General features: G+C 40.2%; 1 protein-coding gene across 4 annotated transcripts in view; it reads right to left on the bottom strand.

The window, feature by feature from the left end:
- Nucleotides 1–19,059, bottom strand: part of pak4 (p21 protein (Cdc42/Rac)-activated kinase 4) — a 32,431-nt gene that overhangs the window by 11,316 nt on the left and 2,056 nt on the right. For 2 of the 4 annotated variants that reach the window (XR_011693420.1, XM_071495946.1), the window contains exons 2-7: nt 4,045–4,281; nt 3,449–3,663; nt 3,027–3,234; nt 2,213–2,446; nt 1,054–1,512; nt 259–392 (exon numbers count right to left, since the gene is read on the bottom strand). Coding sequence is in view for 3 of the 4 variants with exons in the window: in XM_071495946.1 (XP_071352047.1) it covers nt 259–392; nt 1,054–1,512; nt 2,213–2,446; nt 3,027–3,234; nt 3,449–3,663; nt 4,045–4,245 (1,451 nt within the window). In the remaining variant the exon portion in view is untranslated. Of the gene's footprint in view, nt 1–258; nt 393–1,053; nt 1,513–2,212; nt 2,447–3,026; nt 3,235–3,448; nt 3,664–4,044; nt 4,282–11,875; nt 12,190–19,059 lie in introns of those variants that run through there. The other 2 variants (XM_071495948.1, XM_071495947.1) reach the window with 2 other exon arrangements.

Genomic DNA, 19,059 nt, shown 5'->3' with positions numbered 1-19,059 from the left:
TGTGAGGGACGCATTAGATAACACTGCCCCCTTATGGAGGGAAAGACTTTTGGTGGGTTAGGGATTTAATGAGGGAAAGTTATAGCAGGAAACGCACTAATAATAAAAAGAAGCTGTCATTAGAAACTTTAAGTCTTAAATCACATTACATTACATGGACTACAAGGTCATGTACCCACCCACACTGGTTAAAAGTCACCAGCTGCTACATAAGTGACTCTGCCTTGGCTCGACACTCAAAAGGTTTCTCTCTCTTACCTGGTGTGTGTCACTATGTCAGTGAGAGCTCCTCCCTCCAGAAACTCCATGACGACCCAGAGCTCGTCCCCCACCAGGTAACTGTTGTACATCTCCACCACGTTCTCATGGTGATAGTCCCGCATGATCACTACCTGCAGTTACCATGGAGATAGATGGACACACAGACAGAGCGTGATTACATTGCTCACTAGACTCAAAAGAATGGCAGGGTGGCCCTGCAGGTGGACAGACTATTGTGTATCTGTCAGGTCAATGCTGCATTGATCAGCAACCGTTAATGCCGAGCAGACACACTGAAGCCCTGCAAACATCTAAAATGTACCTGATGTGACCATTAGCAACTGTTGCGATCATCAAGCGATGCTGTGTACAAAAAATTCAAACCTCTCATTTCTACTGCAGCAGTTCTGACTTGTTCTGACAGAGGTGTCTGATTTTATGTTTTTTTAGGCTGCATGAGCTGATTGTGAGAAGAGCTTTCATACTGTTTTGCAGCTCTACTCTTTTTGTGTAAAATTTATATTTGCTAAATTTGCTTGTGCCAAGGAAGCACGGATTATACTTTGTAGACCTGTGAATGTTACAATTTAATATTCATATCCACAGGAGATAAGACGGTCTTCTGGTTTCATGTCACAAGTCATGAAAATACAGATGGGTCATCTCTTTAGACAATGCATCACAGTATACACTCAGTGGTCACTCTATTAGGTACACCTGTCCATCATAATGCAAACCAATACAATGCTTCTTATTATCACATTTAGCATTAACTACATCATGAACTCTTACCTCATTGAAGAGGAGTTCTCTGCGCTGTTGTTTCCTCAGGTCCATCTTCTTCACAGCGACCAGTTTCCCTGTGGTCTTCACTGTGGCTATGCACACGATCCCCGTGGACCCCTCCCCTATCTTAATGTAGTGGTCCAGGTAGGTTCGTGGATCGCCAGGATCCACTACCATCTGTAGCGCCGCTCTGAACTGCTCATGGGAAACCCTCTGGGGCTCCCTCTGTGGTGAGCGGCCCTGGGACGGAACACCAGACGCCGGTGGCCCGGAGGGCACAGGGGGTCGTGGGGCTGGAACGTTGGGGTGAGGAGTGTGTGGGTGCTGGGTGGCCTCAGGGGTCAGGCTGGGATGGGAGGTGTGATGAGGGTGTGGGTGGCTTACAGGGGGCTTGGAGCTGGAGGAACCTCGGGTGGAGCCAATGGAGGGGCCGTTTTGAGGGGAAGATTCATGGTGTCGAACCGGCTGGAAGAAGGAGAAAGTCATCACAAACAAGTATAATAAAGAAAATGAACCAACAAGTTATTTCTTAACAATTTATACCATCAAAAATATTTACATAAAAGGAAGGGGCAATATGGATTTAATCTTCCATCACAGAATGTGTAAATTTATATTATCTCATTTATACTGTGAATCACATTGTGATTTTTATCTGTGAAAGGTGCTATATAAATAAATATATAGTCATTTTCTCAATTGAGAGACTTTGGGTAAAATAAACAGATAGAAATGCCTGTTTTTGCCTAATCAAACCTAATCCTAATTTTTGCTGAACTAACTGTACATCAAAAATGCAAACAATCCTAAAATGAAATGCTGTTCTCTTTTGTTTTTGGTTTTTTTTTTTAAACCTGAATTTAAACTGCACAAATCTTGACGTTATCATGCAAGTATCACTAACAGCTTCGAGAGGAGAGAACCAGGACAGAATTGGCTAAATCTGAAGAACAAAAAGCAAGGTGATAACTGCTCTCATCCATCAGCCAGTGGCTCAATTTGTACTGTCTACCCCTCTCTCTCAGTCAATAGCTTTCCTCAGGGCTGCTGCCTCTCCTTCTGCCTGCACTGATTGGGAACAGGCACCTGTCTGTCTGTCTGTCTGTCTGTCTGTCTGTCTGTCTGTCTGTCTGTCTGTCTGTCTGTTCATGGTTTCTGTCCCTACCTGTCCTATGGGGCTGCGCCCGCCCTCGCTGTCTGTCCTTGGGTAAGTATTAAATGGCCGTGTGGCCTGTTGGGCAGTCTTCATCACCCCCTCTGTTACTGGCAGGTTTGGGGTGTGGATGTTGGGTCCAGAGAGAGGCCTCTTGTCCCTGGGAGATTGAGGGCTGCCATCCCGCGTCATGTAGCTCGACTTTGGCCTGTGATCACCAGGTTGGTCCCTGCGAACCACGTGCTCCTGAGAAGACAAAGGATTGGGTGAGAGACAGAGAGATTATTATGAAGTATGCAAAGAAAAAGAGACAGAAGAACAGTGAACAAATATGTTAAGAGGACAACAGCAACAGGGTGGATTTCATGCTGTTAAATTAAAGAAAACCCAAGATACTCATACTATTAACTAAAGCCCACTCACACTTCTTTTACAATTAACAGGTTTCTTCCTGTTAAAAGGGAGTTTTTCCTCCCCCCTGTCGCCAAGCGCTTGCTCGTTGTGGGAACTGTTGGGTTTTTTTCTGTAACAAAGTAAGATCTTGACCTTACCCTGTAAAGTGCCTTGAGATAATGTATATTATGATTTGGCCCTATACAAATAAAATTGAATTGAATTGAAATGAATTGAATTTAATTACTAAAAAAATCGTTAGGATACAACAATATGACTGATAAATACAAACAAGGCTAAGACTTAATATGATGGTCTAGAAGACCATGACTGCAGGATAGTCAGCCATGTGAACCCTATGAATGGTAATGTTAAAATAATGAATATAATCATCAATAAATATTGCGAGGCTGGTTTCATCTCCAGTCCGTACCTGGTCCCGGTCCCGTGGCTCTCTATCTCTGTGAGGGGGAGGGGGAGGGCCAGAGCCTGGTCTGTCCCTGTGGGCTCTGCTGGGCTCTTGGCCCCGGGGCTGCTGCTGGGGCCGACCCTGGACTCCCTCATCCCTCTGAGGAGGACGGACTGCACGCTGACCCTGGCGGGGGTCACCTCCGCTCTGGGGTTCTGGTCTGGATCGGTCTCTGACAACCAAAGTGATACATAGATCAGTACAGATGCTGGTTGTCAAACAGTTCATTGGTTTGTAGTGATAAAAACTCTGCTTTCATAAAATTATGATGCCACAACATGCTGCTGAAGAAGAAAAGAAAGAAGCAGAGATAAATACACTATTATTAAATGATTCATTCAAGAGCTGTGTCTTTACTCCACCTGGAGCAGCATTTAATTCCTTACCTGTCTTGTCTGTCTGGGTGTGAGTAGTGTCTGTGGTGAGGATCTCCATTCTCCTGCCCCCCTCCTCCTCCTGAAGAGCTAGAGTCCCTGCGAGGTTGGATGGGAGGGCTGCCTCGTCGCAGGGAGTTGGAGCGAGTCACAGACATGGTGTCAAACTCATCCAACAGCCAGGTCAGGGAGCCGTCTGCTCCCATCTTGTTGCCACGTACAATCGTCTGAAGAAAAAACACAACTACAGTTAATAGTGTGCAACAAGATAGGAGATCCTAATATAACAAAGCTGTGTCACTATGGATTCACAAATGACTAGTAAAATTGTGAATGGGTTTGGGAGTTACTCTGTACTTAAAGCTGAATATTCTTATGTGTCTATCAATAATTAAAGTATATGTCTTTTCTGTGATTCTGTCCAACAACAGCTGCAGCTAAGACTTAATTAGCACCACTAAGTTAAATGGTACCATGGTAAGAAATACTTAACAGCTTTACCCAGATTTGGCTTTTGAAGACCAATGCACTGCAGTGACCAGTGTTAAATATGCATTATTTTCCTTAGCTATGTTCTTATTTGTTGATTTAATTTTCAAGCACCCCACCTTGCGTGGCTCTACAGTAGTGATGACAGTCACATCGATGAAGGGTTTGGGCCTTTTGGCTGTGTCTTCGATGAGTGACTGCCATTGTCGCGGCAACCCGACAAATTTCTGCTCCTGCTCGTCAAAGTCTGTATGTACACGATGCTCAAAGTTGGATGGAGCTGAGATCTGGATACGAGACTTCTTCTTTTTGGTGAACATGATGGTGAGTGAAGCAGCTGCAGCCTAACATCAGATCTGCAGGGAGAAAGGAGGAAAGAGATGACGGTTAGCCGGAGACACTGAAGAAAAAATGCAAATGTAAAACTTCCAAGAGGCATATGTAAAACATACCACACATGCATGCACACAAGCTTGCAGACAGTATAGACAACAACCTCAGAACTGAAAAACATTCAAGTTCTCCATCCCATGTGACCACATAGGTTGTTTTTCCCTACCCTCTGAAAATAGCAAGAGGCAAGCCAGACTTTCATTGTCATGGTTACAATAACAACACATGGTTAAGGTTGTGGATTTAAAAAAAACAACAACAACAAACACATTGACCATAAGTTTGATGGAAGAGGGAAACTAATAACCGTCTCCTGTGTCGAGGTCCTTTTTTGGCAAAGTAAAAAAACATAAAATAAAATAATTGCGTGCTTATTTGCAAAGCTCACATCACAATGATAGCAAATAAATTAACAACCAGCTGGCTTATTTCCACCCTCTGAGCATGTAGCAGCCCAGTGACATTATACCAGCTGTGACTTTTGGCTGAAGGTCATCAACAGGCTCACTGCTTGTCTCCCATTATTAATAACAGGAATACTGCTCCTGCTCCAGAATTTCCTAATGGCCAACAATCCATGAACAAGAACTACAAAACAGAAAAAACATCTGAGTAGCATCTTCAATGAGCAATGTCATCATTATCACTTGCTGCTTTTCTCACTGTGACCACACTGTAACTATCATAGCTCAGGTGTCACTCTGTGCTGTATAATACTACTATGTGAAGTGTATACTGTGCACAGCAGATACACAACAGACTGCAGTCCAGTCTGCTGCTGACAGTTCACTTTCTGCTACACAGAACAGATAGATGATAGATGATAGACTATTCTGTATATGGCTTTATTTAAAATAATTCTGGTGTGAACTTATCAGAGGTTGAAAGTGGGAGGAAGCCTCTGAGAACTTTTCCCAGGCTTGTTATCTACATGTACTGCCGGGTGACGTTTTCCTTTGAGGACAACGTGATATTTGATCGGGTCAACAGGACTCAGATTCCAAGGAGTTGATGCTGTGGGTCCCAACCAAAAGAACACCATTATCAATGTTTTTGCTCCTCCATATACTGAATTCACAGACAACATTTTGACAGGTCACAGTAGGAAACACAGCATGGAAACATTTTCTTTTAAAAACTCTGTATTTTATACAAAACTGTTCAACCTTGATGCTTTGTCAGTGCATAACAAGAAAGACACTCCCAGTAGTCAAACAGAGCCTTGCTGGTGATCAGTGTGTTATAAGCAGAATCAGCACCTGCTGGGCAGCTGAGGAGAGGGGACCTCACAAGAGGTGGTGGAGTTGACCTGTTAAACTCTGCTACAGTTTTCTCTTATTATTTTTCTACAAAACAACTGGAACTCAGCCCATCTACTCTTCAAAAGAATAAAAGTTCAAAACAAGATAATGGAAGAGATGCAGGGATGTGGGTACCAAAAAGGGACAGATGCATGGTGTGTGTGAGAGCTGAGTGAGAGGGCCATTTGGGTGGGTCATAAGTTAGAGGGCATGAGTCATGCTGCCAAGCTTACAGTCTGCAGTTTTAATAGAGCCTTTCACAGCAGGAGTGTTTCAAGTCTAGCAGGACCCGCCCAGGAACACACTGAGAAAAGTGAGTTTCACTGCCAAAAATGAAGCCTCAACAGCACCAACACCAAACTTCAACACACTTGTACAAACAGCACAAAGAAACCAGGATAAATTGCTAATATGGACATTTATCATGTGTGCTAGTACACAGGTATATGTACTACTTTTCCTTTGATTGCATGTCGCAAAGCCAGGATGACAGTGTAAAAACATAAAATGGTACACTTTATCTTACATTTCAATCCTACTTCCAACATAGGCAAGGTGCATTTATTGCATACCTTAATCAACTTGACTTATAATTTCTCTACTCTCTGGTGTCACTGTGTTTTACTGAGGACACTAGACTGAGGGATCTCTTGACTGTCTTTCAGGATAGATTTTATGCTCTTTTGTCTTGTGCATTGACGTTTCACAGTTTTTATTGTATAATATTGTATTTTTGTGATTTTCACTTGCAAACCAAGTCATTTAAGTGGATGAATTCGAGGGCACAGTTTACAAATCTGAGAACTATGGATCTGAGAGCACCACTGTGTGCACAGATTTTAAACCCAGAACCTACACATTTATACATGGATCTTTTTCCTTCCACCCTCCCCAGGGGTCTTCGTACAGCCAGTGTACTTCAATGGGTAATTTTGCACGCCGAGACTTGACAAACACAAGCCAAGCAATCCACTCCTACTGACAGGCACATGTTGAATAGGTACAGCAGGACTAGAGAAATTTTAAATCACCATATTTCACTTAATTTTTAAAACATTCCTATAATTTTACCAAATGTTACAATCACTGTTAGCCTCAAATGTTTGGTGAATAAAACTAATTTTCTTTTTACATTTTGCTATGTGCCAACATGTGTCAAATGCATAAAATCAAATGCATTGATGTCATACAGTCATCCAAACTACAGTAACATAGTGTAGTTAGCTCCACATTAAGATACATCTTCAGTTATTTCTGTGAAAAAACACAGTTCGACTCCATCCAGCTTCCAGCCCCGAGTTTAGCTGACATTAGCAAAACTTTTTCATAACAGTGAGGTTACAACACTAGTGACAGATACCTCATTCCAGTCATAATGAGTCTGGTGACAACAGGGAAGAGGCCCATAAATCACATGAGGCCTATCATTAGTGTTCAACTGAGACAGCAACACAGTCAATTGATGCATCTGAACTCTGGAGCGAAGACAGTAACTGCTGCCTTCAGGAAGGATGAAATTAATCAAGACTGGAGGAGGTGGCTGGAGAAATTATCATAGTACATACACAGGACAATAACATAAACCAATATCTACATGAGCCCTATAATTACTACTGGCAAGATTGGAACAGTTATGGCTGTAATTTAATGGCTTAAGTCATAATATCTTATTGAAAGCACAAGGAGCTTCAACAGACTGTAAATCAGTACGAGAAATTGTCGTGTGGGGATTGAGAATGACATTGAGCGTCTCATTCTCACAGACAGTGGTCTGGCTGTGAATCATGGAGAATTGTGGTTTTCAAGTCCTGAGCTTTTTGCTGCAGCTAACGATATCTGAAACTTCGACGTAAAAGTTAAAAGAACATGGATGAAAAAACAAGATTTACTGTCACTGTCCAGAGCCGAGAAACGGTGAGGCCTAAATGTAGTGGAGGCCAAGCGACAAACAGCAAACAGATTACAGAGCTCTGACCAAATAGACCCCATTTAATTTGAGACAGAAGTTATTCACTGGGTGGCAAGAACATGATTGACTGTTTCTACTATCAATAAACAACACTGTGTGGGTGCAAACGGAGGGCTTTACAAGAAAAAATGAGCCTGGATGTGCAGTTAGGTGTAGCTCACTCAATGGAAGATGAATTCACTTTGAGTGTGAGGGAATAACAACAGGGATGTGAAGAAAATGAAATCAGCAGGCTACAAGCTGAAGTTACCAAGCTGTGTCAAATATAGATGAGATCAACATACAATAATTACAATAAGAACAACAACAGTAATAACAATCATCACCATCATTTACTTTCCCAATTGCAGCAGCTTTGGAAACATATTCATTGAGTTGAACAGGTGTAAGGGGAACAGGTGAGCTCCAGGCACACAGATAAGAGAGTGCGTAACAGCTGCAGCAGGTGTACACTCACCAACCCCCAACCCAGACAGCCCTGGTGCTCAGCTGCCCATCTGCCCCCTACATATGCCCCCATCACAGGAAAGGAAACACTGTGTGAGACAGGAGAATGGGAGCAACAGGTGTCTGCTCTTTGTGACCATTAGATTATTTGTTTTATTTTATGTTTCTATGAAACGCTTACTCAGTGAATTAAATTGAAATATCTAAATGGAATCAACAGTGGCTCAGACAGCAGACACACAAACCATGTACTCACTGAGAGACGCAGAGTCCTACAATCACTTTTAGTGTATAGGTTTATGCATGTTCAGTATCTGAGTTTTAAGACCTGTTAAGATCTCTTACATGCCAGTTCAGACAAAAATTACAGAAATATAACCTACAAATAAAACAGAGTTGTGACGACGCAACCGGTTTGATTTCAAGTAAAGTACTGAGGGCAATCTATTTTTTTTAAAGAATAAAAGGGTTTGGTGATGTGATTACTAATCAATATCACAATTATTTCAAATGTTTAGCTTCATTATCATTAATGAACAATTTTGTTAGTGCTCATCTGTCTCTCGAGAAAAATCGTAGAAAGCTGTCGACCTGTGGTTAAAACAGTAGAAGAGCTACGCTGCTGCAGCCTGCCACCCACTCAAACAGTGTTAATGCTCTCACACACAGAGTAAACCAGAACCTATAAAAAATGCCCCTCCTTTATAGAGCAAAGCAAGCAGATCCCTCCTTGAACACAATAATCACCATAGTTATATCTTCCCTGGGTTTTCCCCTCCCTCCCATCACTCTCTCATCATCATCACTCCACCCACCCTCAATTTAGCTTTCTCTGTCTCCCTCTACCCCCACCATTCCCCTCAAGCTCTCCCTCTGCTCCTCTTCCCCCTCCTCCCATTTCCCTCTTCTCTCTCCTAAACTCAACCTCTCTCTCACACACTCTCTCTCCTTGCATTGCTCCACTGCTGCTCACATATGCCTGGCTGAACAGTGAGAAAGCCTGTCTGGCCAGTGGGCCACAGCCAGGCTGATGAGCTCTGGATGAAGCTTCTGTCCTCTGGTCTGATTCAAGTGTTGTACATGGGTGGTCTGCACTCACAAAGACAGTATCAGTCACAACACTATTTAGCTGCAATGACACAGTTGGGTATGAAACGGTCGTGAATGGAGCGAGATCCAAATGTATAAGGGCCGTGAATTTATATTGTAACATGCTCTTTGATTCTGTTTGTTGATTCCTTGCTTCCAAACTGTTCCATCATATTAGCTCCACCTCATCATAAAGTTGGGGAAAAGCGAATGACGCCATTACTTTGAAAACATCTGATCAGCATCAGCCTCAGTAACAAGGCATGCATCACACATTTTCTCCCTCCACTCTTAATGATTTTCTGCCTGTGGCTCCACTGAGACATATCTTACATAACTATCTTCCTTTTGTTGGTTTAGAGGGCTGATGTAACTTCAAAGGTAAGACACAAATACACAGGTATAATAACAATAACAATAATAATAATAATACTTTTCAAAATCCGTTACAAAGTGCTTAACAAAAGCAGGAATAAAACAGAATCAATGAAATCAATAGCTTTCAAAGAGAAGAAAAACTGATAAATTGGGTGTATGAAAACCAAAACAGAGTAACTTTAGAGAAATAAAAGACTTCAAGGTAAAGTAAAACCAGGAAAAGTAAGTTTTAAGAAGGGACTTGAGGAGGCTACAGATTCTGTCAACCTGAATCAGAGATCATTCTGGAGTCTCGAGGCTCTGAGGCAAACGCTCTTTCCTCTTTCGTTTTCAGCCGTATCAGTTCTTTAATGACACATGGATTCAGAAAGTGAGATGACGAAAAATAGACAGTGGTATTTAGGTTACTGTTGTGTTGCTCTTATATTAGCTTGATGGTGCTGAGTCAGGGCAATAATTAATAGCCTGTTCTCTTACCACTGCAAACACACACACATACACACACACACACACAGAGAAAACAAAACTTTCTTTAACAGTGGTTCGCTTACAAAGTGCTATGTAAACATACTGTACACTGTGCAACCTCGGAGCTACTGACAAGCATCAGCCTGTTCATAACATTGTGCGTGTGTGGCACTCTCAGCTTCTATATTACACAGAGTGGGCATGGTTACATCTGTCTACTATTACAGTAAATGAGGCAGTTAAGATACAGAGCTAGTTGTTACACTTACTTAGGTTCCCATGACATGAAACTTCATCAACCAGCTGATAAGCAGCTGATGTTGACGATATACAATCTCACGTGTAACAACAGATTTCAGCCATGTCATTAGAGCAGATATACACAGTAGAACATCTGGTAAAACAGAATAGCACACCTATGGATTATGCTCCTGGTCATCCAGTGTCCTGCCTCACACAGCTTGTCAACACAAGAGCTCACGTTACAGCAGCATTTCAGTGTTACAACCTGGGCTTTCAATGAATATAACTATTTCCTGACAGACATCAGACTGCATATCAAAGACTCATCTCATGACCAAATAAGTGAAATACTAAATATGTTTGATGTTTACATTTTGAATAAGTGATTATGGTCTGCACACATTAGACCATAGTATATTCTGGAAAGATAATAATCACTAAGGACCAGCCTGAAGTTAAGACACTGATGGCAACTGTTACAGGTGAATCTGGCCCAATATTAACAACAGTTACCTCATTGTGTAATATCCATAACTGCCATAACCTCCTGAGATTTATATTTGATAGCATTTTTCCAAATTCCATCCATCCCTTATCAGATCAATTTAGGTTTCATAATCAACACTTAATTTTTCATAAATTAATTATAAGCACTAAAACTCAGATATATTAAATATATTAGAGAGATATTAGCTATTAAACAAACTAAAAATCTACATTTTGCAAGAGAATTTATGTATTCGTGTTATAATATTGTATCCACCTCAGTGGTTTGTATCTTATTCAGTTGAAAAAGAGAGAGGGCATAAAGAATTTGTGAGAATTTACTGAATCCAAGTATTTTACTATATTGATATTGGATCCAATACCAGCTATTAGAACCCAGTCCTGCATTCTAAAATATCAAATGTTCTTTAGAAATACCTAAACCAATCAAACTTCCAAAGATTCAATTAAACAAACAAGCAGAGAATGTACCAAGCACTGGCAACACTACCCTCTCTATGCACAGACTAGGAAGTCCTCTTATAAAATAAATTGAACAACAAAATGCATGAAACTTCCTAAGCTAGTTCAAATACAAAGACAATGGGTATGAAATCACTACTAAAATCTGTTCTCCCACTCATCTCCATGTGTCACCAACACTTGTGCAAAGAGAGGCAGATGACCCACATAGCTCAGTCCAACAGCTGTCTTGACAGTCACAAATATGAGCAGTCAGTGAGGGGTTTGAATGGCAATAGTGAAGGGGAGGAGGGAGGCAGGGGGAGAGTTGAAAGAGACAGTCATACAGTCAATACCCAGTGTCCAACAGGGCTATCTGTGTCAAAAAAATCGCTCCTCTCGCTGCTCGGTTGCTTGCTACCCCCTTCACACAAGGCAAACAATAACGTTATTATGTTGTTTCTGACTCACGGTTAATCCGTGCTGTGAGATTTCAACAACGGAGTTTTGTCTTGTGGCCCAGATTAACTTTAAGGCGAGTGGAGTCGAGTCGAGCCGGTACCATGCAGTGGAAAAGGGCTCTTTCGCTCGGTCCCTAGAACGCAGCGTAAACCGCCTGAAGTTTTATCTTCACACCTTTTACTCTTAAACTTGTTTACAAACGACAAAAGAAGGAGTTAAATAAAAGCGACATAAGCGTGGATAAAAACTTACTTTACTCACTTTCAGTCGCCGGTTTCGCCAGCAGCAACACACTATCCACCTGATCTCATGTCGGAAACGCAGCTGAGGACGAGGGAAAAAAACAGACTCCCTGCAGCAACAAAGTTGTTTCCGCGAATAAGTGAAACTTGGTTAAACCGTCGAAAGCGTCGTTACGTCTTCATAAAAAACTGAAACGGCCACAGTTACACATGACGTTAGTACAAAAACAAAATATACAGAACAACACAAAGTGTTGTGGCACTGGGCTGTAAATGCAAAGTGTGTCGCATTCCTATGGTTTCAGCAAAACGCGGCCCAGTATCATGACGTCACCGGGTGAGAGAGAGAGAGAGAGAGAGAGAGAGAGAGAGAGAGATTAGCATGGGTCTATTAGCATCATGTCCTGTCAAAAGTTATGAGTAAATATAAATAAGGTTATTAAAAGAGGGCGCAACCCTCCCGCTTCCTGTCTACCCTAGTTCACACATAATGTATCTACCATTACAGGTGTGTATTGTTACCTGTCACCTGACAGGTGATGCGGCTTTGACTATTGCAATTCTTTTTTCTGGGTTGATTTTAGGAATACAACTATTTTCATTATCAATTAATCTGGTGATTAATATCTTGATTAACTGTCATAATGTCAATAAAATTTTAGAAAATAGTGAAATATGCAAAAAAAAAAAAGCACTATTTTATGAACTTTCTCTTCAGATTTTTTTTTTGTCATATGAATTAATATTCACTTTACAATAATCTCGGTCTCTGCTGTGTTAACCAAATTAATTTAAATATTTATCAAATTCACTAATTTATTAACGTTCAAATCACATTTTGTCAATACTTGTCACCATATCGTTAATTCCTGGTAATCTCCAATAACATGACTCAGATTAATGGCAGAAAACTGATGGATGGATTAAGATATTTCAAAAGATTTTGGTGAAATTGACACTTATGATATTATGAGTAAATGAGCTACATAGATATGTGCTTTACTGTAGCAGCAGTAGCAACAGTATTTGCCACAAGTCTGATAACAGATACTGTCAGTCCATGATTTGAGTCAACTTTCGGTCTATGAAATATCAGGTGAAGCAAAGAAAAGGGGATACATAATGAAGCATTCCTTTTCCTTACATCTCAAGTGAGTCATTTAGGTTAATGACAATTAACTCTTCAAGTGCATCATTTGTTTCTGTCACATGACAATATGACTCACTTTGGCAAAACAGGCTTTAACAGTACGGCTCAAATCAGTGCTGTTTTTAGCAGTCTGATCAAGACGGGCTGTTGTGAAATATTATGTCTCTTTGCCAATATAAACAGACCCATCACCAAAGTCACACAGATAGTGAGGGCAAAGCACATCATCATACATGCAACAAGACTTTGAATTTTGTAGGCATTGCTGCTTTAATCACATACTAAATGCTGCCTGCTGGGAAAAATGTATTGATGTTTTACTTTGTGTCCCACTTTGTAGCTCATGGTGCTGGGAGTGTTGCCAAGCTAAACAGCAAAAATACTTTCATGGCTTTAACAAACTAAACAACACCATAACAAATTAAACCAAGGGGACAAACACCTATTTCAGAGGAATACTTCAAAGAGATTTACTGTAGCGAACACAAATTGACTGAAACTGAAAATAGTTACACAGGCCTATTCTTCTACATTTTACTGGGAGTGGATTCCTAAATAAAATAGGTAGACTATATATACTAACAAATGACTTATACAAATCTTATAATCCTCCATATTCCCCTTCAATCATGAAACTTAAAATCAAAACACGTCTGAATAGTTTATAATAAGAGTTCCTTTTCAAAGCCAGCCTAAGTGACTAGTGTGAAACATGTCTATTTGTTTCTTCATATTTTCTCTAAGAGAATTCAAGGTGTTAGCGTCACTAGAAAAGACCTGATGACATTCCTTTGAGAGTAAAAATACACCAGGAACAGGTCCACTCAACGTATCAGAGCCAGAAACACACAAACCTGCCAATCCCAAGCTCGAGTTCAAACAAAGCACGCAGTGTTGCAGCCAATAAGGGCTGACTTCCAGAGGCAGGTGGTGGAATGTGGAAAGGTCAATGATAAAGACAGCAGAGAGGGCAGTACATAGAGCACACACTAGCTAGTTTACACATATTTCAGCACATACACACACAGGGAACACCAGTTAGTTTGACTGTGTACAGGACCTTTGGACCTTAGCTTGCCTTGTGCTTACAGACTGATAAACAGAAATATTTTGGTCAAGTTCACTGGAAGGAGTTGCTGAGCTACCTACAAGTTCAAGGATGAGTGGGATGTTATAGGTCACCTCACAAAAACACTGAAAAAACATTTAAAAAGACAGCGAGAGATCAGGGCACAAAGCAATCCATATGCAAAGATATTATCTTCTGCTCTATAATGAGTTTGAGAACAGCCCAAAAAAAAAAAAAAGACACACACCATAGCCCAAAATACACCACAGCCAAATGGCATGCATCAAAACAGCTGTCCCTATTATTTTCAATGTACAACCTCCTCACCAGTGGCAGCTGAGTGTGCGTCAATGTGCCACCCTGCATCACTTCATGCCAATGTCCCATTTCCAGCCTCAATACCCCTGTAAAAATGCATTTTCTCCCAGAGAAAACGCTGTTCTGTACTTTCCGGCTCCCATGGGAGCTCCCACGGGAGGTCAACCTCTCCTTCTCCTCACCTCTTGCTGACAAAGTGCTGTGTGTATAATTGATGAGGAGAGGCTTCTTGTTAAAGTCAAAAAATATAAAGAGCTATACTATATTACAAAGATAAAGGCCAGAAACATATTGTCTGGTGAGCCATAGCTCTGACTGGCTCTTCAGGTGAGAAATCATGTGTAAGTAGAGGGTGTTTATACATGATTTTATTTTAATGTCTGCACATGTTCCTGCTTTGTGTGTGGTCCTGGTCCTGATGATGCTTCCTATTCGTGATAGGAACGGCACTTGTTGCACGTCATATACTGCACCACTGCCTTTTAACAAAGTGGAAAGTGTGGAAAAAGTCCAGTGTACTGAAAGATGATTTTGATTATTGCCATGGCATCATGATGAGACAGGCAAAATCCTGAATGTTTTCAGGTGTACCAAAGTCCATACATTCAGCAATTTTAAATTAATACCAGCAGATACGATGATCTGTACAATCTGATGTCAAACTCTGATTCCAGGTGACACATTACTTTGTACTCAACGATTCTCACCAGTACATGTTTGTGTCCCATACATATAAGTTACCACTGTTGTGTTCAACATCAAAGCACACTCCAAACATGATTCAGTGTAGCACCAGCCATCAGCTGCAGCAACAACATGGTGATGGCATGTTGTTGAAAACAGAGAGAATGAGGTGATGTTGTTGTGAAGAAGTCAAACATCACATCAATTTCCCCTGTCATTAGCGAGACCAGTCATCACTCCATCATGTGGCCTGAGATTCACAGTCTGCAACAAATACAGCAGATTAGTGAATGTTACTCAGACTTGAGGCAGTGGAGGTAAGAAGACATTGTGATCAGATGGTAAATATCCTTGTTACACTGTCTGTGAAAATATCAGCACAGAAAGTGATCAATAAACACTCTTCTCCTCCTTCAACAGCCACCACTGTGGTGTCCATGATGCAACTATTCAGTCTGGACATTATCACTCCAAAAAAATTCCTCTCAGTGGTTCCCTCAGAAATCCCATCTTGGACTAGACTACACTAGACTAAGGAAAAATACAACTTTCTCAAAAAATAAAATATTATTTTTATTGTTTCATTAATCCTAAAGATTGTTTAACAGCACTTAAAGGGATAAATGAAAGTGGATCCTGATTCAATAAAAAAAAAAAATACATCTACAGAAAGAGCACTGAAACAAAAGTCCTGATTGTGTCATCCAGAATCTTTGAATGTGTTATGAGAGTGCAAAAAAAGAAAAAAACTTTTTCCCTTGTTTCACCTCCCCCTATAATATGCTGCCATTCTCTAGCATTGCAAAACCAGTACAACTACGGTGAGATGCAGCCACCATCCAGAACTCTCTTTGTGTTGTGTGTGTGTTTGTGAAAGCTCCATATCAACAGGGCGGGGCAGGCCCAAGCTTGATTTTTCAGCTGAAATTAAAACAATTGTACATGCAAACACAAGAACAAAACTCCTCACTCTGTTCCTGTGTTCAAAGAAAGAAACACACAGGGAAGGACTACACAGAGTTTAGCCTGAGCAAACACAGTAGTATTATACAAGGCTCCACTGATGGGTACAACAATTACCAGCTGTGAAAGCAATTTAGCGCTATGACTATTATTTGTATTATTGATTAATCTGACAACTGCTTTCTTGATTAATCAATTGATCATTTGGTCTATAAATCCAAATATATTCAATTTACAGTAAAATAAACCAGAGAAAATAAGCAAATCATTACATATGAGAGACTAGAACCAAAGAAAGTTAAAAAATTAAATTAATAATCAATTATCAAAATAGTTTATTTTCTGTTGGTTGATTAATGGACTAATTGTTTCAGCTCTAAAGCAAATATTTTGTTAAGTAATTTTCAAGTAATTGCCAGAATAAAAGATAAATAATATCTCCATTAAATACTAATGATTAAACACATTCACACGTGGTTTAAAAAATGCACACATCTCATCTTTGAAATTCAGTAGAGTCTCTATTGGTGTTTTGCACATTGATTTATTGTAAGGCAGGCAGTAAACTGACCCATAACTGATTGAATATCAACATAATTGGTGAGATCTTGGTCAGAATTTAAGTATGATGACTGAAACAACAACGAGGAGAGAAGAAAATTGAAAATTTGTTTTAAGATTCCTTTAACTAAAATGCTTCAGCAAGAAATGTCAAAATTTTGCAAGTATGTGGCCTTGGTAACAGATAAGCTGACTAAGTCCTTCAGATTTTTTTTAACGATATTTTTGAACTCTCTAAACACTTTACACAATACTGGCCAGCAACCCTAACTTGGTGGTTGAAATTAAGTCTCAAAAATAGACCTGTTATTGTTTTTTTTTATTCATACAGTGTTCTTGCCTCTGTTCCTGAGCACCTAGAGGGTCGTGTTGATGTTGGCTGCTGCAGTCATTCCAGAGAGGATTTTTTTTTCTAAGGCAATAAGCCTGGCCCTTTCTCCCTGTTACAGGGAAGAATCATAATGTAGGGTCTGCTGATATGACCCTCAGCACGTATTCTCTTTTTCTTCTATCTCTTCTCTTCGCAACCAAGTGCTTATTTAATCAGTTTAATTCAGCTAAGCTAGATCCTCTCTCTTTAGGCACTTTCAAGTTTTTAATTCCAAGGTGTTGATTTCTACAGGCAATGTTGTGGATCATTTTATAACTCAGTGAGCAAGTCTGGCTGATTTCTGTTAATTTCTCTTATTCTGATTAAAATAACTGAATCTGTATGGTTTAAATCTTGTGAAGAATAAAACATAACTAGAAACAAAGAATGAAAGTAAATTCATCCACACAAGTTCTTCATGTCTCATTTCCAAAACTTTGTCTTCATCACTCCCCTGATATGAGGTGGAGTCGGGGTTTTTTACTTTCAGTGCAGATTTGGTTGTCTGACTGTTGGCCTTTCCCTGAATCTGGCTTGGTGTTGGTTCAGCACATGGCTTCCTCCCTTCACTGTGTCTGGACTCTCCACAAACACCCAGACCTACTATACCTGCACAGAGAACAAAGTATCCACTTTCATCTCTCTCTTTCCCTTTTTTCTCTTCACTCTGACCCATATCACTCGACTCCATCTGCTCTCTCTCTCTCTCTCTCTCTCTCTCTCTCTCTCTCTCTCTCTCTCCCTCTCTCCCTCTCTCCCTCTCTCCCTCTCGCCCTCTCTCCCTCCCCCTCCCTCCCTATTTTTTAAACCAATGCCATCTTTTTATGTGAAATGTGATACCAGGAGAAAGATGAGACTTTTAATGTTTCCATGCTTGCTCATCCACTACAGCTTAAACTCAACCAACCAGGACACAAAGAGGATAGTGCAAAACTGAAGAAAATGATAGGAGGGTAACTGCAACTGCAAATACAGATACAGATCAAAGAAAACTAGAGTTACAACTTATTTTCATCATATTCAGTGAATAAACAAATCATTCATACATTAACACTTAATATTTGAAAATGGGGTGATTATATAGTAATAATCATAATAGTAATAGTAGTAATAAAGTAATTATTTTATGAGTTAACTTATATACACTCTAGTTGGATACATTGTTTTGTGGTTACACCATGACATTTTTAGGCACATTCGGTCTTACCATTAAAAAAAAGATGTAAATGATATTTTAATGACAAGAAACCAACATAAATAAAAAATGTACCTTTTAACAAACCTGATGCATGATTTTAAACATTTCTCATTTTGCCAACCATAAATTGTCACTGACTTGTTTATGGGGTGTCATTACGGGTGTCATTTCATTCAGTGAAACCGGTGATGGCTGTCTAAATTTACCAGGGCTGTCTAAACCCAACAAGTATGCAAGGGTGTGTTTGCCAGGTTCTCATGCAGACATCCCTGTATCCCCCAGTTTGTCATGTTATGTCTGTACACTACGAGAGTACCAGCAATGCATGTGCTTCACTGGGTACCAATTGCACATGAGCTAGAAAACAAACATAGATGTTGAGTTTGAAGAGAGGCTGTGTGAGGAGGCTCGCCACTACCTCACCTCTGCAATTCAACTTTAAAAGAATACAAAGACAATCAAATGTGTTGCAATTCTTCTTGCATGGATGACGCCATTTTGATTTGATTCATACTGCACATGTGCAGCATACCTACACAACAATCTATTGTGTATGTATGGAATACATCCTTCAAGTTTTAAACAACTATTTGTCCGTTGTTTCTGCAACTTTCCGTGTGCACGCCTGCAAGCGAGTACAACTGATGCCTAACTTTCCTTCCATGAAAAAAAAAAACAAACATAACCCTTGTGTTGTCACTTCTGTTAATAGACAAATGCCTTCATCACATCGCACCAAAGGATAAATTACAGAGGTAAGAGAGAAGCAGACATGCAACAGGAAATGTTTTTGAAATAGTAAAATCAGTTGTTGTTAAATGTCTCTATCCTGTTGGATGTTCTGTTGCATCTTAACTTTTGGGACCTAAACCATCTTACTG

The sequence above is a fragment of the Trachinotus anak genome, unplaced genomic scaffold (assembly GCF_046630095.1).
Source record: "Trachinotus anak isolate AG129_WGS33_773 ecotype Australia unplaced genomic scaffold, CSIRO_AGI_Tana_v1 ptg000014l, whole genome shotgun sequence".
NCBI lineage: Eukaryota > Metazoa > Chordata > Actinopteri > Carangiformes > Carangidae > Trachinotus > Trachinotus anak.
Note: the sequence above shows the minus strand (reverse complement) of the source record. Positions and strands in the feature narration are given on the sequence as shown.